The 21,516-nt window shown below is 43.4% G+C and overlaps 1 protein-coding gene across 3 annotated transcripts in view; it reads left to right on the top strand.

Moving 5' to 3' along the window:
• Positions 1-21,516, top strand: part of DPP6 (dipeptidyl peptidase like 6) — a 1,044,825-nt gene that overhangs the window by 675,429 nt on the left and 347,880 nt on the right. For all 3 annotated transcript variants that reach the window (XM_075587874.1, XM_075587872.1, XM_075587873.1), the window contains exon 2: positions 2,421-2,535. In XM_075587874.1, coding sequence (XP_075443989.1) covers positions 2,421-2,535 — 115 coding nt within the window. The remainder of the gene's footprint in view (positions 1-2,420; positions 2,536-21,516) is intronic.

The raw sequence follows: 21,516 nt of genomic DNA, 5'->3' as shown, positions 1-21,516 counted from the left end.
TTTTGCTTACTCAGAAAGTGATACATTTTGATGCTCCCTCGATTTCATTGATTTGAACTGTGCCAACTCTACCTAATGCATATAAAATCTCATTTAATACACTAGTGATCTAATGAGAGACCTTTGGAAAGTGCATAATGTGCAATATGAAATACTTAATCGTACTGTATGTAAGAAGAAGCCACAGCCAAGAATTCTGGAGCTTATTTGGCACATTGTACAGTGAGGTCTGATGTAACTAGGAGTAGAAAGTTAAACGAATACCCTGAAGGTAACAAAAAACTCTTAAATGATGCTCTTTGCTTTGGAAGACAATACCATTGTAAGACCATCTTCAACAAAGTGCACTAATCGATAGCTGCAGATCCTCTCTATGCAGCTTAGGAAATGCAATCCTTATGTGCATTTTTATCCAGAATGAAACTCTTATAGCAGTCATTCAAATAGAGGATCCTTAAAAGTATCCCCCACCCCCCTCCCTGTAAAAGTTACTTGTTCCCAATTGTTTTTGTCATCATAGAGTGTCAGCAGTACAACATCTATGTGCATAGTAGGGGATGACTTGAAATAGTGGCCATTCAAAAACATGTCATTTTTCATTCTTTAGTGCAGGGGTGCGCAAACTGGGGGGGATGCTTGATTTTTCAGGGGGGGGAAGGTGCGGCAGTTGCAGAGGCCCCGTGCTCTTCCCCCAAGGCATTTAAATGAACGCCGGGGGATCACGCGAGAGCTCTGCAACGTCCCTTACCATGTCTTCGGCGACGCATTGCCATGGCAACACAGCATCAAATGATGCCGCTGGGTCACGTGACCCCACGACATTATTTGATGGCAAAGACAAGGTAAGGAGGGGGGCACGAGCAGGGAGGGAGAGCAGGCAGAGGGGCACAGCGGGGAAAGTTTGTGCACCCCTACTTTAGTGTATATGGCCGCGTTTATAGTGCTGGCGACGCAACCGATGATGTCACCTGTCGCCGTCGCCACTGGCGAAAGTTGAACTTTAGTTTGAGCGACCAGTGACGCCACTGACGCCAGTGACGTCACCAAGGGGGAAGGCAGAGTGCAACAGGCGCTTTGTGATTGGTTTAGAGACAAAAGTCAAATAATATTGGCTTCCAAATTTTTGGTCGCTCCGTCGCCATTGCGCCTACTATAAGCGCATGCGACGGATTCAATGTATTTGTTTTGGCGCGACATTGCGTCGCCATTGCCAGGCACTATAAGCGCAGCCTAAGGCTTCTCCTGTCCATCACAATATGGTATTTTTATATGATACAGTTTGGAAAATGGAGCACTGGCTGGTAAAAAGGCTACTGATGTAACACTTACTACTCAGTATCTTACACTCACTACTGATAGGAGCGGATAAGAATTGTACAATCTTCAGGTCCAGTTCTTGAGGGCCATATTTCAGAAACAAGTAACTATATCTCTACATGTATTGGCAAAATGCAGGTCCTCTTCTCAGCGGTTATAAAGTACTGTACGTGGCACTGCCGCTTTGAGGTGCATTATTAAAATGCTGAACAACTTGTAGTTTCAAAATGAGTTACGCAAGTTACATTTTGTGTCTAAGAGCTGATTAACTAATTGAATCTAGAATAACGTTTAAATCAGTCTTAACGTTTTCAGGCAATAAAATATTTTAATGTGAAATGCACTGTAGGATAATATTTATCTTCTTGGCTTCATAATGATTTGTGTACAATGTGCATTTAGTACACCAGAGAGTCTGTATTTTTTTTATATCAAGGTGTTTGTATAAATATTTATTTTGTATTGTTCATATTGTCATCTTGTATAATACACACGATACACAATAGGCGTGTAATATAGTGTGCGCTACAGTGCGCACGCACGTCAGTTATAATTGGCTGTGTTAGCCAGACTTTCCATACGAGGAACGCCCGCGCACGGCCGTGAATTGTAGCGCGGCAGACCAGGGAAAATACAATCAAATAGTATTTTTGCGCTGCTGCCACGCCGCGAACCAATCACAGCGCGGCCTCCCGCTGTGCCGTCAGAGCCACGCCCCCTAACCGTGCGCATCACCACTTGCAGCCTACAAACTAAACGCGCACACCACGTGCAACGCCGGGCGCCCGCCCGCACGCACCGCAGCGAGGACTATATAACTAGCCTTAAAGTGTGTCCTATTTTCAACGATGACAAATTACAAATGATTGTTTAGAATAATAGCACTAGACAACTATGCATTTATATAATTTGTGGAAAAGTAAAGTCAACAATGTATGCCAGCAAGAGGTCGAAATAATGCTTACCACTAAAGAGGGTAATGATAATACCAATAATTTGTAGTCAAGGTCTGGATTGTGCTATGGTCTCATTATTGAAATAAAGCATACACTTTGTTACAGTTTTGATGTTGTTATTAATAGTATTTGTGTGTGTATTTACAGGAGCTGGTAGGAAGTAATCCTCCTCAACGAAATTGGAAAGGAATAGCAATTGCTCTGCTGGTTATTCTGGTTATCTGCTCCCTGATCGTTACATCTGTTATACTGCTGACTCCAGGTATTGTTTGGTTCATATATAAAACATACATTATTATTATTTGTATTCATAAGTTCAAACAGCAGCATCATTTACAGTTATGAGAGGATTGGCTGGGACCACAAACGTTAGTTATCAGGGGAGCGCAATCTTTTCCCCCTGCCGGCTGTCCGGCTGTCCCGCTCTCCTTGCGCCCCCCTACTTACCTTGACTCAGACGTCCTGGCGTCATGACATCACATTGCCATGGCAACGCGACCTCGCATGACCCACGTTGCCATGGCGACACATCACCAAGAGCCGTCTGAAGCAAGGTAAGGAGAAGTTTACAGAGGCCTTGCAGCTCTCCCGGCATTCATTTAAATGCCTTCAGGAAGCGCGCGGGGGGCTCTGTAAACCCCGCGCCCCCCGCAGCGAATCTTGAGCCGCCCCCCCCTGTGGGGTGCTCCCCCCACTTTGCGCACCGCTGAGTTAGAGGATCTGTTTGTCTGTCTGTCCTTTCATGATGAACTTGGTTCTATACAGAACCTGTAGCTGCATACAGATGCAGCAAGATTAACTATGTCCAGAGCAGCGACTGAAACAGCTTAAAGCCGCAGCTTCGGGATCGTGCTGCAGGGCTCCATGCTTCCAAATCAGTTCCCCCCGCAGCAGATAAGCCTCTGGTGACAGGGCAGTCGTGGGCTTCTTTGCTACATCTGTAAATGACAAGGAGACAAAGTAAAAAAGAAACTGTACCGTGCAAATGTACAATAAGAGCACAGATGGATGTCAGGGGAGGAAACATGAAACAAGGAGACTATTGTGTAAAGAGTTTTTAACAGGATTTAGGTCACAGCGCACATGTATTAATGCCCGCAGTCTTAAAGAAAAATCACAGTAATTGTACTTTAAATGAAAAAGCCTGACCTAGATATTATAGCGGTCTTATTGAATCTCATTGTCTGCATTTAGTAATAACAAAACCGACTACATTTAGAAAGTTCAGAGTGACAAAGCTGCTGCAGTGCAAGCAATACGCCTCAGTAACAGAGGAACCGTGGGTCATTCGAAAACCCAGAGACAAAAGCATGTTTTATGTACAAGGGAAATCTAAAACAAGAAAACATGGAACTAATGGAGGATGTAATAAGATTTCAACAAAGGGCAGGCACTTCCTACCGCAGACGTTATACAGCCAGATTGGAACATTCTGTGTCCAGCATTAGAGATACAATGTAATAGATTGTCATAAGGCAATTGATTAAAGAACCAACTTGTGAGGAACTGATTGGATCTAGTATTCGGTACCAGTAACAGATTTGCAGAAGGCAGTGTGTGCGAATGTAGGGACAAGCACATTGTGTTCTTTAATATAAAAACAGTGCATTATTATTGGTAATATTATTATCACTTATTTTCATTTATAATGCGCCAACATATTTTGCAGCACAAACAATAACAATCATAAAAAGACAGGTTGATTAACATGAATTTACGCAGGAAACACAATAGATCGGGAAGTTCCTGCTCCAAGAAGCTTACAATCTAAGAGGATGGTTCTGCTTAAAGAAACATAAAGGTTCCAAAGATCAACAGTGTTGATTTTAATACGTGTGCTGTAGGATACATTAGTAAGGTGAGGAACATGTGTTATGTGGAAGGACAAATGAAAGACAGAGATATGGATCTCGGTATTAGGAAGGTAAAAAAACTAGAAGCTGGAAAAATAGACTGGATCTTTAATCTGGTGACAGAAGCCGAGCGAGATAATGTAGCTTCCTAGATAAAGCAGGTGGAGTATGGGGGAGACAGGAGAGAGGCTGCAAGTGAGCCCGGATCCAGAGGATCTAATCAATGCTAAGTTAATCGAGGATTTCTTATTGTGGTAACACTAAAAGTGTAACGGTGGTGAGTACCGTGCAAGTGCATATTCAGACCTTCAATATGGTTTTATAGCTTGCAATTTATTTAATCTCTCTTATGTCGTAATTTATCTCAAAATATAAAAAATGGACACCACAATTAGCAAAAAAATAGTAAAAATACAAAAGCAAGAAACTACAGCATACCATAAAGAGATGCACTAGTGGAATAGGGGTTTCTATGTAGACGCCATAACCAAAAAGTACAAAAATTGAAAGACACAAAAGTGACAGACAGCACAAAGATAATATACAGTATAAGTATAGAGGGTGGATTGGAAACCAAATCATGATGAGAGGCCATATGGGACCTGAAATGTTGTCTTTTCACTGTTCTTAGCAGTCACATTAAATGGAGAATCGCATTGCGAACTTGTGAGTAGGGCTCCACTTTGTATCTCTGTCCCAGAGGAGACATGCACTTTGAAGAAATTGTTTGTCACTGTTGGGTTGGCAGCACAAGCAGGATTCTCCTCGCCTGAAGCTGTTTCCCCGCACTTTGGAATTGTACTACTGTACTGTATGATAGGGAGAGTCCCATAATGTTTCAGGTCGGGAAAAGCTTAATCAGAAGTACACGACTTGACATCTTGTACTGCCCTTTATCTTACGCTTGTGTTTGTACCATAATGCATAACAGTATGAATATATTTTCCTAATATAGCACTTCCAAATTTGCAAGCACAAGGATCTTACAAACTATATGATAGAAACTTTCAAATATATAAAGGGATTGAACAATGTACAGGAGGGAAGCATATTCCAAAGAAAGTGGAGTCCTAGAACAAGAGGCTAAGGGGAAATGTGAAGAATCTCACCCCTCCCCACTTCTTAAAGTAGTAGGTTTTTTTCATTTTGCTGTATGGACAGACCTACTGCGCCATTCTCCCTCCAACAGAGGTAAAAGAGAAAGAAGTTTCATAGTTTAGTGTTAGGACCTGCAGATTTGGTTATGCCGTGACGTGGCTTGCAGGCTTATAATGCTTTGACAAAAAACAAAAGAACAAGGCGCACAACGCACATAGTGTAATAGAGTTCAGGGGAAGAAGTAACCCAGTGTTACGAACGCGTTGGAAGAGAGGTGTCTATGCTCTTCTCTCCCCATCTTGTGTGATTCTGGACACTGTTCATAAGCCGCCTGCCCAGTATCCCTCCCCGCTGCCAAGTACCATTGGACTGACACGCACGCTGTGCGTTCCACGAGAAGCATCGCAGAAGTTGCGGAGCGACTCGTGACGTCATCGCCGAGCGCACAACGAGGAGTGGCGGCAAATGGTGATCCACAGACGCTGATTCCTGAGGCTCTTTTACCATCCTGTGAGCTGTGTGCTGTGGGGCTTTCTCTACAAGGGATATATCCACACTTCCCCTAAACGGAGGACGCTGTAAGGGACAGATGAGACGTCTCCTGACCCATTGCATGCCGAGATCCATCCGAGGGCGTCGCACAGTGTCATCTCCTGGTGTGGTAAACCAATATACCAACTGCTTGTTTATTCTTACTTGATGTACGCAGATATATTTACTTTTAACCATAAAGTCACATTTTTAACTCTATTACACTATGTGCGTTGTGCGCCTTGTTCTTTTGTTTTTTGTCTAGTTCCTGGGGTGTCGAGCCACCCCCAAGAAAGGCTGCAGACCCACGATTAGTGCAAGACCCACATTTCAGGTCCACAACATTGTTTGTTTAATCACGGTGCACTGTTCACTCGATATTTGTTGTCCACTAGTTATTAGCTGCGCACTATCACTTTTTTCTTCTGTTATAATGCTTTGGCCAAAGGGTTTAACTAAAGGACCCTTACTCATGAGAATATTATTATTGAAGTATTTAACTATATACTATTTACTATGTATTTTGTCACATTGGATAGCATTGGGCTTTTCTGTCTTTTGTTGTATACATTTGACCATGCTCAGTAGAACTCCTTTTGAGATATATATATATATATATATATATATATATATATATATATATATATATATATATATATATATATATATATATATATATCATGTGTGGGTTTTGGGGTTCTGAGCTTGCTGGGATTGTGTGTTTGGAAATGTGAAGAAGTACGTCCTCACTGAAAGCGTGGTGTAGTGTCCCAACAGAGGTGGTAGTGGCTAATACAGTAAGATAATTCAAACCTATTGGGATAGACACAAGTCTGTCTTAAATATGAAAGGAAGGCAAGGATCAAATAGGTTCTGGGGTTCTTATCTGCCATTTAAATCGATGTTTCTATCTAAGTAGAAGTGAGATAAAGTGACTTGGCAGAAGTCCCAAGAAGAGCTGACACAGGGATTTGAGCCAGATTCACTCACATCAAAAACAATGTTCTTAACTCTTAGCTACTCATTCAGCTCATACATAGTGCTTCCTCCACATCACACTGTCAGGATTTCTCTGTGAAAGGGGCAGTGTTTCCTTCTTAGCCTGTCACAAAGACACAGGACTCTCAGAAACTGGGTTTCTCTTCTAAAAGCCGCAGTCTCTCTTTGAAGATATATACACAGCCCGGGCTGCCAACAGAAATCTTGGGTCCAGGACAAATAAGAGGAGCATGGCCCTGGGGAAGCACTCAGAGGGTTGGGGGGGAGATGGTATGGGCATGGATGTTGGAGGGGGAAAATAAGGTATTAGGGTGGGGAAAAGAAGGTATTGAGGGGAAGGAGGATGAATTGGGGAGGGACAAGGAGCTGGGGAAGGGGGTAAGAAGATATGGGGGAAAGAGAAGGAGCTATGCAACGAGGAAGAAGAAGGTAATGGATGGATAGTATAGGCCTGGGGGGAGTAGGTATGGCCCTGGTGGGGGGAAGAGGTATGGGCCTGGGGGGAGTAGGTATGGGCCTTGGGAGTGGGGGGAGTAGGTAAAAGCCTGGGGGAGACTAGGTAAGGGCCTTGGATGGGGGTAGGAGGAGTAGGTAAGGGCCTGGGGGGGGGGAGAGAGTAGATAAGGGCCTTGGGAGGGGGTAGGGGGAGTAGGTGAAGGCCTTGGAGGGGCAAAAGAGCAGGTAAGAACCTTGGCGGAGTGGGGAATAGATATGGGCCTGAAGTGGCTACAGGAGGCAACAGGAACATGTGGCCCGAGGAGGGGTCCCTGCCGAAGCCCAGCTGTTGGGAGAGGTCCATGGGACAGGCAGAGGCAGGCCCACTCATGTGCTGGAGGGAGAGAGGCACCTGCCCAGCTAGTGGCATTGCCAGAATATAAGCCCAACATCCGGTACAGGACAGCCAAGCCCCCCAGAGCAGCCAGTCGTGTGACATTTGTCATGGCTGTCCCCCACTGTCGACGGCCCTATACACAGCCCTTCTATCAATGCTGATAAGGTAGACACGCAGCCCATATATAAAGTCGGGGAAGGTACACACTCAGCCCTTGTATCAAGGCTGGGAAGGTACACACTCATCAGCCCTTATATCGAGGTTGGGACGGTACACACTGAGCCCATATTTCAACACTGGGAAGGTACACACTGAGCCCATATTTCAACACTGGGAAGGTACACACTGAGCCCTTGTATCAACACTGGGAAGGTAGACACTCAGCCCTTGTATCACGACTGTCACCTCCACTCTGGTTCTGCATGCTTCTGGCAGTTTTAGTAGTTCAGAGCAACAGGATCAGAGATGTATTAGCTGAACAGAACTGTAGCAGGAACTATGTACTGGAGGAGAGCCTACCAGAGGCTGTGTTTAAAAGCCTTTCAATCAGTGAGCCTCAGTCCACCTAAGGCTCAGGCCCCGCTCCCAGAGTCAGCGCGCCCGCACTGCAGACAGGCGGTGCGCTGACATACACAGAACGCGATATGCGGTCTGTAGGGAGCGGGAGCCGGAGCGGGAGTGGGAGGTTTGACAGGGAGGGGGGGCGTGGCTTGAGCGGAGGGACCCGCTACACTCCCCCCCCTCCCTCCACGGACTCGGGCTGGAGCTGCTGATGGTAAGTATTAAACACACACACACGGAGGCACTCATACATACACACACACACACACACACACAGGCAGGCACTCACGCACTCATACACACACACACGCGCGCACACACAGGCAGGCACTCACGCACTCATACACACACACACACACACACACACAGACAGAGGCAGGCACTCATGCACTCAGGCACACACATACACACACACAGACAGGCACGAACGCACTCAGACACACACAGACAGGCACTCACGCTTTCACTCCACACTCCTCCCCGCTCCCCGAAGCCTCTCCTCCTCCCGAAGCCACCCTCCCCATTGGCTCACAGCCACACCACGTGACACGTCAACGCTAGACATCACCATTTTCTTGTGCCCCCTAGCGGCTGACGCGCCACAGCGTGTAGTGCTCTGTGCCGCCAGGGGGGACCGGGACCAGCTCAGCAGGATTCCCCTGCTGGTGGGGAACTCGCGACATGGCAGCCTGCGCCAACGAGCGCAGCGGGACCGAGGCCTAAGCTTAAATTTTAGGGAGCTGTGCTCCACCTGAGCTCTGTTTCCAGGCCAAGCCAGCCGTCCGGAAACCAAGTACAGAACTACAGTTAGGTATTAATCCTTTATAAAAGTGTAACGGGAGATAATTATAATAGTTGTCTCTTGTGTAGTGCTTACAGTGTATGCAGCGCTGTACATAGCATTTTTGCAGGCATGTGTCCCTGCCCCATAGAGCTTACAATCTATATTTTATTTGGCAGATAAAGTGACTTGCACAAGGTCACAAAGAGCTGACCCCAGGATTTCATCCAGGCTCCTCTGCTCCAAACTCAGTGGCATGGTTTTCAGTCAGTGTCTTTACTCAGCTGTTCCTTGAGCCCAGTCCAGACATGTCATAAAGTATAACGATAGGAACTAGATCCACTCGTTTCAAAGACAGTATCTTTACCACCAAGTAATTCCTTTAACAACATATGTGAATGATCCATAGTATTAGGGACTCACTTAATGCAGGACATACATCTCATTGCCATTATCATTTCCACATGGAAGTAGAAACGTACATTACTAGGAGAGAGCATAACATGTGTACTGTTGCCACCCAATATTTACAACTTCAGCATGCAGTCTTCACAATTTGAATCATTTTAAATGTATGTATATTTGCAGCTGTGCTACAGTTATGTGATAATACATGCACAAGAAGCCACATAAAGGCCTGCCAGTCCAGATTCTTCATCTTATTCTACTGTTCTTATTTCTTTAATTAATCTTTGTCTGCATAGAAAAAATATTTCCCCAAAGGTGACCAAAGAATGGAATTTGCCCTAGCTGCTGTATTACAGACAACCACTTATAACTGAATCCTTATCATAAATATTTTATTTGCCTAGCGAGCTGTACTCTTCTGTCTGTCTCAATGTTATGTAAAAAAAACAAAAAAACTTATGGATGATGAAAGGAAGCAAGCAAGCTGGTAAGACAACAAATAATAATAAATACACAAGAATGGGTTATTACCTTTATTTTCTAAAGGCACATAGTATTTAAGCCAAGTACAATAATATTTAACACAGCAGCAAAATGAGTTTTTGGTCAAATATGCATGTACCCTTCCTGCCCAGCTCCAAGGGAGTTTAATAATAATAACTTTATTTCATACAGCGCTTTCCTCAGCATTTAATTAAATGCCTCGGGAAAGAGCGCGGGGCCTCTGCAAACGCCCGCACCCCCCAAAAAAATCCACCCCCCCACTTTGCTGACTTAAGGCAGAGGGAAATAACATGATTTACCCAAGGTCACAAGGAGCTGACAGCAGGAACAGGTTTCCCTGATTCAAACTCAGTGTCATTGTTTATAGAGCCACTCCCGCTCCCTACATTGTAGAGTCTATATATTCGGCTTCCTCAGGGTGTCACATTAATGGTGTTTATTGGCATCTTCTCAGATTTACAACCAGTGTCAGATTTCCCATTAGGCCCGGGCCTAGGGCGGCAAAATTCCGCCCCCTATGCTTTTGCCGCACACTCGGGTCTATCGGACCTAATGGGAAGGCGCTTGCCTGTGTCGGTCACCTTCTTTCTGCTGCCCTCCTGCTACTTTGGAATCCCAGCGTCAACGAATGTAGCATCACACGGCGTCGCTGTGCCATGGCAACTTGACGTTGCGACATCAACTAATGGCAACGCTCCGCCATGTGATGTCACGTTCGTGAAGTCCGCGGCCCCATTTGACGATGGGATGCCAAAGGAGCAGGAGGGTGGCAGAATTATTAAAACCTCCACTGTTACGTCTCCAGATGCATTACTGCATTTCTCGAGAGGCACAGTCTTAGAACATTGAAAGTAGTTGCTTAGGTATACCAAGCATACTGATACCTGCTGACTCCCTGCTGAGTCCCTGCTGAGTCCCTGCTGAGTCCCTGCTGACTCCATGCAGAGTCCCTGCTGGGCTCCCCTTTTACAAGGAGCGGCTCAGTGAGTAAAGACACTGACTGGCACTGAGTTTTGAAGCAGGGGAACCTGGTTCAATTCCCGGTGGCGGCTCCTTGTGACCTTGGGCAAGTCATTTTATCTCCTTATGCCTCAGGCACCAAAATCATAAATTGTAAGCTTTTTGGGACAAAAAATTGTCTGCAAAAATGTCTCCTTAAAGCACTACTTAAACTAGCAGTGCTATACAAGAACAAACAATTATAATTATTATTATCTTTGGTCAGAGATGCCTTTGGCTCTATGTCTTTCTGAGACCATCCCTCTGGTAGCGCTTCAGTGCCGGGATAGCATGGGTGGTCCCTCTCTAGTGGGCCCCACAGTCTACTCCCCTGGCATGCTCACTAAGGGAGGGTGTCCAGGGCCACAAGTAGCTATTCCTCTAAAAGTCCCTAGGGGACACAGGCCTCCTCTCTGGGAGCCTGACTATAGGGGCACCTACATATCTAAAAATAAGAAGGAGAGAGAGAGAGAGAGAGAGAGAGAGAGAGAGAGAGAGAGAGAGAGAGAGAGTTCTTCCATCAAGGCCGTGGAGTTAGACAGGGCTGCAGCCGGAGTCCCACACTTTTTAACATTTACATCAATGAGCTTGCAGCAGCCCTAGAATCCTCCTCAGCACCTGGGCTCAACTTGGCTGGAACTGAGATTAAGGACTCTACTATACGCAGATGACCTGCTCCTGCTATCTCCAACAGAACAAGGCCTCCAACAGAAACTGGCAATACTAGAAAAATTCAGCCAGACATGGGCACTCTCTGTGAACCTAGAAAAAAACAGAATAATGGTATTCCAGAAAAAATCTAAAAAACATCCAACCAGATCGCAATTCACACTGGACGACAATGCACTGGAACAGACAGCGAGCTAACATACCTTGGTCTAACAATCAGCTCATCAGGGAAATTCAACCTGGCCATAAATACACTGAAGGAGAAGGCCCGCAGAGCCTTCTATGCAATAAGGAAACAGATGTACCACCTCAAACCACCAATAAGAATCATGATGAAAATATTCAACAGCATCATCACACCCATCCTTCTGTATGGCAGCGAAGTGTGGGGCCCTGTAACATACCCACACTCCACAAAATGGGATACCAGCCCAACAGAAATACTGCATCTAGAATTCTGCAAACACCTTCTCCAAGTACACAGGAGTACATCAAACAATGCATGCCGGGCTGAACTGGGCCGCTTTCCTCTACTGCTCACGGTACAGAAGAGAGCACTGACATTCTTGGCCCACCTAAACACCAGCCACCCACAGTCTTACTGTCACAGAGCAATGAGAAGCCAGGACCTCCTCACTAAACCTTGTGCCATCAAACAACTTGTCCTCTCACTCCAAGGACAAAACCCCACACAGATCAACAACCTGCAGAAAAAAGAAATCAACTCAATCGCCAACGAAATGAAGAAGCAGTATGTGACTATGTGGGAAAATGATATCCAGCGCTCAAAGAAGCTGGAAACCTACCACAGCCTACAGAGAGAATACACTCTGGCACCTTACCTACTGAAGGTAAAAGACCCAAAACAGAGACAGACCCTGGGCCAGTACAGAATAAGTGCCCACAGCCTAGAAATAGAAACAGGCAGACACAGACAGAACTGGAAGCCCCGGGAGATGAGACTTTGCCAAAGATGTGAGCTAGGAGAGGTAGAAGATGAAACACACTTCCTGTTGCATTGCACACAATTCTCTGAAGTGAGGAGTGCCCACCTAGAGAAACTCACTGCACTTATCCAGAACTTTAATAATATAGAGGAGAACCAAAAAATAGCGATCCTCTTGGGAGAAGATGAAACCACAGCAGAACTGGCTGCACACTATATCAGCACCTGCCACAGGCTGAGAGACGTCCACTAACCCCCACATCCCTGTGTGAAACTGTTACCAATATACCATGCAATCATTATACCCTACCCCCTAGTATTCGTGTAATTATTGTCCCCCACCCCCTATTATTCACGCTTTGGCAATACTGAAATGTTCTTTCGTCATGCCAATAAAGCTGATTTGATTTGAGCGAGAGACCCTTCTGCTTCTCTCCTTCAGGGATCTGAGGGTGCAGCTCTTCTCGCTACTATTTATAGCCTATCTCTGCTTCCTGTCTTCAGGCAGAAAGGTGCAGGGCTTATTCCTTGTTGAGTCACCCTAGACCAGGTGACCAATTCAGTCCTTTCTAGAAATACTGTGTAGCCATGCAGCCACTGTTTACAAGATTTCCTGCCTAACACGTAAGTCCTGGTACCAGCGCAGGCAGTGTTAGGGTTAATTCTGCATACTTTAAGTAAACAGCTCCCTTGAGTGACAGGGGGGTGGCTTATAGCCTGGGAACTGTCCATACGGGGCTGAGACATGGAACCCCTCCCCTGGTAACAAAAAGGAGCTGCAGTTCTAAATTTAGAGAGTGTGAAAGTGTGGAGCCAGGGCTCTGGTTCACCTTCCTTCCCCTCCCTCAGGGGAGTGAGATCATCTACCCAGTACTGTCTTAACGCATGGGCACGCTGGGCAGTTGCCTGTGGGCCCCATGAGCATAGGGGCCCCATGCTAATCTATGCGCAGACCAAAATTTAACACTAATTTTCCGATCACCCGCCACAACATTCAGATCTCCCGCTAACTCAGTAGAAGTAGAAAAATTACGACTTGTAGTGGAGAGTTGACAGGGCCCAGTGCACTGCTTTGCCCTGGGGCCTATAATGCTGTTAAGACGGCCCTGCATCTAACCCATACTCCACCAGGGAGTGTGGGAGACAGGGATAGACCTTTGGGGCCTCAAGCCCTGGGGGTTGAGTCCAGGGATCAAGAGAAGAGCAAGCTGCGAGGTGACACTCCGCTGGGTTATGTAGAGTCTAGTGAGGGATAATCTCTCTTGCTGTCAGAGAAGAGAGTGTACGGATGTATGCTGTACATGTTGGTATGCCGTTGCTGTACCATTATGAATAAAGGCCAGTTACTGTTTTATACTCCTGCCTGAGGCTGCAGTTCTTCATGGAGAGGATGAGAGTGTTTTCCACAGGGAACTGCAACTATTACATAGGCCCTATGCGAATGGAGGCTTCAACACCAAGAAAGAACTATTCAAGCAATGAAAGCCTGTCCTGTCCATCCCCAACAACATCGGCGGATGCTCAGTGCCTTCTGTGAGCCAAAGAGGTAGCACCAACACCAGGTAACAGCAGTGGATCTCCCTTAAGGTGGGGGAACATGGGTTACAACTGTGTAACCAGGTCCCTGTCTGGTTACTTTGCAATATACTCTTAGATGGGGCATTACTGAAACTTAACTCCTGGTAACCCCTTAAATCCATATGGCAACTCCATAATGGGGTTACATGCACAACAATACTTATGTAGCATGGTTAACAATATTGGTCAGTACAATGACAATTGATGGGTATACTAGGAGTGATGCTTAAAGTAATTATAACTTTTTAACTGTGACCTGGTGTTATGTCCCAGAGCTAGTGTGTATGGATTATTCTGTGTGTTTGGAAACATTTGTATGAGTTCTTTTGGCTTCCTAAAGAGGTTTTCAGCAAGCACATAACATGAGAGGGACATTTCTTATGTAAGAACATAGAAATCAATAAAATATAAGTTTTCTGTATTATTATTCAATTTCAATTATTCATTATTCAATTAGTATTCATTATTCAATTAGTATTCATTATTCTATGTCTGTGTTTATGCATTTTTCCAATGCATTCCTTAATTTTGGAATAGAAACATACTGTTTGAAAATTCATATTTGCACTCACAGCACAATTTGACCATTTCCAATTAAGCAATCATAGACTGTAGCCAATTATTCTTCCCAAGGGAAGGAAATCCTTCCTAACTCTGGAAACTGGCAATCCGATTTCTCCCTGGATCAATGCACTGTCTACTGTATGTTTTAAACGGTTTGGATATATCCAAGTAAGTATATGTTTCCTCTTTGAAAAGATATCCAATCTTTTTGCAAATGTAGTTATTGAATAGGTGAACAAATAACAGAAATGCAATGTTTTCACTGGGTTTACTAGCCCTTCCTTTTCCAAGATGATAGTGTGTTCATTGTAGAGCCCTTGGGAGAGTTCTTTTTATTGAATCTGAAAATATTTGTAAGTAGTAATTATATCCCTTTTTCCAAAGAGAAGGATCTTAATTTGGGTAGACTTTTGTCACGTCAGACCTTCCATTCTTTTTGTTACTTTGCTTTTCTCTGCACTTTATTTTCTACAATGTAGAAATGTTTTTTTTTATAACGAGAGTAATATTTTACTTTGCTCCCTTCGATCTACATTCCATTTCATGCACCATAGTAATCTTTTGAGTGATATAGCAAAGGCACAATTAGGTTGACAATAAAGTCCAGTGCAGTGCTCAAAATGAGAATAGAAGCCCTCACACCTGGTCCGTGGTGGTCAAGTTGTGAGGGCTTCTATTCACCTTTTGAGCACTGCACTGGATTTTATCGTTCAACTTATTTGCGCCTTCACTATATCACTCAAATTCTATCACACGGTACTAGTGACTTTTTTGTAGGTTGCTTCTTCTATTTTTTCTGTTATCATAGTAACCTTTACCTGATACTGAGCACAATCTGTAATAATGTTTAAACTTTGTACCCAAATTTTGCCATTTTTTTTTATTCACAAAAATTCTTTTTAAAAATTTGCAAGCTGTTTGACTAGTACAAATCTCCACAGCCTGGGTTTTGCTGGAGAGGAGAGAGAGATACAGAGACACCTATACAGTATTTCACTGAAGATTCGGCAATTTTGCTGCAAATTGACAATTTCGCCCAAACTGTTTTGGCTATAAAGTTCAAGTGAACTTTAGAAAGTTTGAGCAAAACATTGGCCAATCAGATGTGTGCAAATTTGCCCACCTCAAGTCTCTAAAGCTGCTATCTGCAATCACTAAACCTTTTTCCATCATTGTTTTACCTAACATTGTCCCATTTGATTTGAGGAAAAATGCTTATTGTATCTTCTTTAAAGCAGCAATTCTGCTTTCCTTTATTTTTAGATTTGTTAAATTGAAGCCCGGGGTCTCCAGAGCTGACCTACTTTAATTTTCCACTTGCTTCCAGGGATACTTACCTCTGTAGGAGGTGCCAGAGATACTTACCTCCGGGGTCCCCCTACTTGCCAAGTTACAGGTCCCGGTATGGGGTGCCGGTATCTCCGGCATGTTTACAATGCCCTGGTCACATGACGCAGTAGAATTAAACATGCAGGAAATACCGGAAACCCCATTCCTGGGTCCTGTATCTCGGGAAGCAGGGGGTCCCCGGGGCTGAAATGAATGTGGTTCAGCTCCGGGGACCCCCTGGTTCAATACTATATAACTAAAATTTAAGCAAGCGAGATCGGCTGTTAGAGGTGCACATTGAGAGGGGCTGATTCTGTCTACTCTCACTGCGCGTCTCTTCCAGACTGATGCAGCCCGATAGGATTCACAGCTGGAGTCCCATTCAGAAGCAGGGACTGCCGCTGTGTTAATCCTGATAGGCAATTAGGCTGGCCATGGGGAATCCACGAGCAGGCAGTGGTCAGGCAGTTTTGAACTGCAGTTTCCTGGCTGAATACTCAACAATAGGTCTGGCTGCATTTGTATCTACAGTATATCTTTATTTGTATTTCACCATCCATGTACATACAGTAGAGTTTCACAACAGTAATAACAAACATAAGATGTAATACATATAGGAAATAAATGCTTCAAACGTAAAAGTAAACACTACGAAAAAGAGTCCTTGCTCCGAATAGCGCGGGGCAAAAGTTTTGCAGGAGTTTGCGAACCACACGAAAATTTCCTTTTTTTAACTGGCCAACCATTTCACGGGCTTGTCAGCGTTCGCAAGCAAAGATGTTTAAAAAAAAAAGTATTTCCTTATAGTACAGAATTGATTTATTAAAAAGAACACACATGTAGCCTGGCTACTGTACATCTGTGTTTATAAATACCCTCATGAACACACTGCTGCATTTGCTGCCAAACCACTGCAAACTTTAGACAATCCTTCACATTTCTATATTTAATAATACAGTACTTTGAAACAGAAACCCCCTTAAATACAAAAATGCACTGACTTTGTCACATGAGGCCAGTGCATTTGGTCCCATGACAAATGCTTGCTGTACGTTTCTGGGTCCTGGGTGTCTGGTAGAGATGGGTAAACCTGTTTCAATCTGTTCCTGCGGATTTTCCGGGGCTTTCCCGGTCAAATCCGTTCCGCGGAATGAAATCTGCCATTGGATTACTTCATTGTGAGGCCTAAATGCATTCTTCAAAATCCGTCGATGGGTCTTAGCCGCATGGGTTTTAAAGAATCTATCGACGGACTCAACTTAAATCCGTGTCGGCGGAATGTTTTTACATTGATATTTATCCACGGTGCATTCCAATTCCGTACAAAATGTTTCCTATCTCTAGGGCGCATGGTGTATTTCTGTTGAATCAGTTTTTGCCACAGGGAGATTTTGCTAAATTACCTCTTTCTGATGTGAAAGACAAAACAATGATAGAACGATATTAATGTACACTGGTATAGTAAGTATTTAAGTATTGCAGGTGGGGACAAGCTCCAGCGAGCTACAATCTAATATTATCATTTTCAAAAAATAGAATATAAATGTCACAGGACTTGAAAGGTAAGGGCAGGACTGGTAAAAAAAAATGAAAAAAGTTCCATCTGCCAAAAAAAGTGGCAGATTAAATTTGCAGTATTACTCAACCAACGAAGTTATCATTAACACAAAATGCAATTAACATGAATCACGTGCCTTTTCTGTATTTTTTTTTTTTTATATTGTTTTTCATTTTTGGAAAAATTATTTATCTAAGTTGGACCACAGTGACAAAAATGACATATTGACATGCTTTTCATACAGTACGTTTTACTGCCTTTCATTCTGCTTGTCTCCTATTTGTAAGGACAATCCAATAAATTTTTCCAGACCCATCATAAACCTCAACGGATCTTTATAAGTGGGACAAAGTCTATCTGAAAAATATCTGTTCCTTCAGACACAACAACGTGACAGATTTATTACACTAAAGTAATATTTCTTAAACAATATCTTCGTCTTTTTCGTCAAACTTCATTAATGGTAGCCCATCTGTATAGTGCTCCATTGGCTAAGAACGGACATGTTATTTGAGGGTGCGACCCTTATTTAGGGCCTCTCGCCTTCACATAACACCTGGTAAGTGACATGACACGATGGGCAGATAGGAATTTATTTAGAGGTATTAACCCTTTAGTACCTTCCTCACCACTGTGGTTACTCCGCTACAAAATGTTTCTTTATTGATTATGTCTGTAAATATATCATATTAATATATACCTGGCATCTTTGGTACTGAACATGACTAAATGTGAGCCCTTTACACTTTTTTGGGGGCATGTCATCATGTTTTTATCATTTTCATAGCTGCCTCTTCCCTTGAAAATTGTAATACAATTATTCTCATTGGATTAGGCGAAAAGAAATCAAATTTCTGTGGAAGAGATGCACTACTTTTTTGCCAACGTTTCCAGCTTCAGAGTTTACAGATCAGGACCCTTAGGGGCAGATTCATCAAGCACAAGTATAGGCTAGCGCACCCCATCCAGTGTTAATTCCCATTCCAGTCATTTGCAGTTACCGCCAAATCAGGTGTTCGGTTAGTGAGGTTAGAATTTTTATGCTACCATACCCAAAGGACCATCAGGTCAGTGATCCAAGTGGCAATGATAGAGTGAGAGTAAATAATTAATGTCTCTTGTCTGATTGTTGTTTACGTATAGATGTAAGAGAGGTTTTCACACCCATTATTGGCCAGAAGAAACCAATACACGACCTATGTTATGGCGTCCGAATTGGCGATACAGTGCCTGCCATTAAAGTCAATGTCAGATATCGCAGATTTGGCCGCGATAGTGCACATAGATGACCCACAGCCGGTTGTGCAGTAACCATAAAAAATGGCTCAATTAGTTTGCAAAATTTTGCGATATATCGTGTTACCGCTCCATTCGTTTACATTGCGCAAAAACAGTTGAACTATAATGTGTTCAAATGTGTGCAAGTGGTAAAACGCAATTGTGCGATAACGGGTGTAATAAAGTCTGCTACATCTGTAATACAGATACTATCCTCGTATTCACAGAGTATACTCAAAAATAATCATCACAATAATGACAGCTGAAAAAAATATTTTTTTAACACAGAAGTAGAACAGAATGTTGTGTGGTCATAAAGTTATGCGAATAAATGAGAAAAATATTTTGTGATGTGTTGATAGTGAAGGCATAAAAAACATTATGTTCATTGAAACTGGTTTTAATTTACTGTATAGAAATACCCACCAATATTATTATTAAAGAATATTATTAGCTGCTGTGTATATCCAACATACAACGTACTGTGAGCATAGAAAAAACATTATTGCTCCCAAGTATTGTACAGTATTTAATTCAAGTTACAATGCAAAGATTAGAGCACTTTTCTCGAAACCAGCAGAGATGATGAAAAGTGTAAGCATGCAACAAAGGAAGGATGAATAACAGTACACTAAAACAAATCCTTTAAAGTGAACACTTTGACCTTCAGATAAAGGAATGTATTTTCCTTAGAGCTAGTGAATGAATCATTAATTCACAAAGTACCACCGAATCTCTCCTGGTAGTCCTAAAGTTAAGCATAAAACAACATTATAGTTGCTTTCATTTTGTGTAAAAAAGACAACTAGCTTATATTAAACAGACGGGAAAGTAGTCTGCAGTGCATCAAAAGCAGAATGCAGGGCTGAATCAATTTTGCTATTGCCTGAGGAAACTGGATTGTAGTTTTAGAGAAACTTTATTAAAGTAACCACTACAGTGGGGTGGTCCTTATTCTGTTGCACAGAAAAAGCAAAATAAAGTGTATCTTTCCTAGAATAATCTTTTGCTACAAGGTGACATCAGTGTTTTACCTCCAGCATTGTGAGAGGTTTGCAATGCATTGAAGACCATTGTGGCTGTGTAGGGAATAAGCATCACTCCCCAGGGCTTGCAGTATTTGTTTTATGACACTGGGAGAAGGGAGTTCTGTGTGTAATCACCAGCAGCCACCTTATTTAGATGAAGGTTAGCAGCAGAGTACTTCTGTGGTGCTTGGGTAAATTAGAATAAATGTCTAGCCAAGCAATGATCTCCTACTGCACACACTTTTGTCAGGTGTGCCAATAAATGGGCACACATTTTTTGCGGGCCACAGTCCTACTGCCCCTTCCCCTTCCCTTCTCTCACTCTATTCTCACCCCTCCTCTCCTATGAAATCCCACCCCTCCAGCCACTAAAAGTCCACCTACTCCTCTCTCACTCAATAACCCTCATACTCCTCTCTCACTCAATGTCATCTTCTCCTCTCACTTAACCCCCCCCCTCTCTCACTCAATTCCCCCCCCCGCTATAAAAATGTTACCTTGAGGGGAGGGGGAGGCACCCAGTTCTGCGGTGGAAGGGAGCTGGGGCCGCCACCACTTTGCCAGTGAATTTCTCCTGAGGCATTGGGTTTCTGTAGAAAGATCACAGTGGTCCTGCTTCTCTTGGTTCATGTATGCACACAAACTAAAATATTTGACTGTAAACTACTTTGCTAAAGCTTCAGAGGCTTGATAGCTCTTTGTGACCATTTCCAGAGATGTCAAACCCCAAGGACTCAAACCAGTGAGATTTACAAGCATACAAATATATAAAAATATATATTTGAATGGAAAGCTTCTAATTTGAATATTCAAGAATGATGTTACATTGGATGGTGATCATTCCATTCCATTACTCTATAAGTTATTTTATTGGTAAGAATAGGAAACATTATTAGATTTCAGCACATTAATGCTTCATCCACTATCCTTAATCTTAATACAGCTGCATCTTAAATACATTTATGGTTGCTTGCTGAAGGCTCCCCAGTAATTCCTTCACATGAACCAGATGTCTCTTCCAGCTGTAATGTGTATCTGAATGTCATTTACAAACTTCAATAAGCCTTAGTATAAGATAACCATGTCACTTTATCTTTGACGTGCTAGAGAAAATTGCAAAACTATTTAAAAATGAAGGGGCTGCCTTCATATATGCTGAATTCCTTTGAAATTATACAAAAATTAGGGAAATTCTAGCCATAGTTTTCCCCTGTGTTGTCTGGTTCCTTGTCAAATGACGGTAGTTACCAGTATTATTTTTTATTTTTCCACAGACTGCATTCTTGTATTGCTTTTTTGTCCAATAGACCAGGGGTGCTCATCTCCTGTCCTCTAGACAGAAACCCCACAGTAAGATTTTAAGGATATCCCAGCTTCAGCACAGGTGGCTCAATCAATCAACACCTGGTGGACAGCCTATCTCAGAAGGAGTCTCGGTGTGGAGCTCCGAGGCTCTCAAAAGGAGTTTAACAGCCTTGGTACATCGCTCGAAGAGATTCGCAGTCTAGGTACCGGATAGGAGATCTTCCAGAAAGAGGTCTATACTCTCAATATAGAGCTGGATGTCTCTTGCCAGGAGGTCAACAGTCTCCGAACATATTGTAAATTGAGGTTCATACCCTATGCATAGAGCTGGATGCATCACACCAGGAGATCCGTGGTATCCACATAGAACGGGAAAGCTCTAAAAAGGAATTTCACAGTCTAGCGGCGGAGCTGGAAGCCTC

The sequence above is a fragment of the Ascaphus truei genome, chromosome 2 (genome assembly GCF_040206685.1).
Source record: "Ascaphus truei isolate aAscTru1 chromosome 2, aAscTru1.hap1, whole genome shotgun sequence".
Classification (NCBI taxonomy): Eukaryota; Metazoa; Chordata; class Amphibia; order Anura; family Ascaphidae; genus Ascaphus; species Ascaphus truei.
This window is presented reverse-complemented; position numbering and strand designations above follow the sequence as displayed.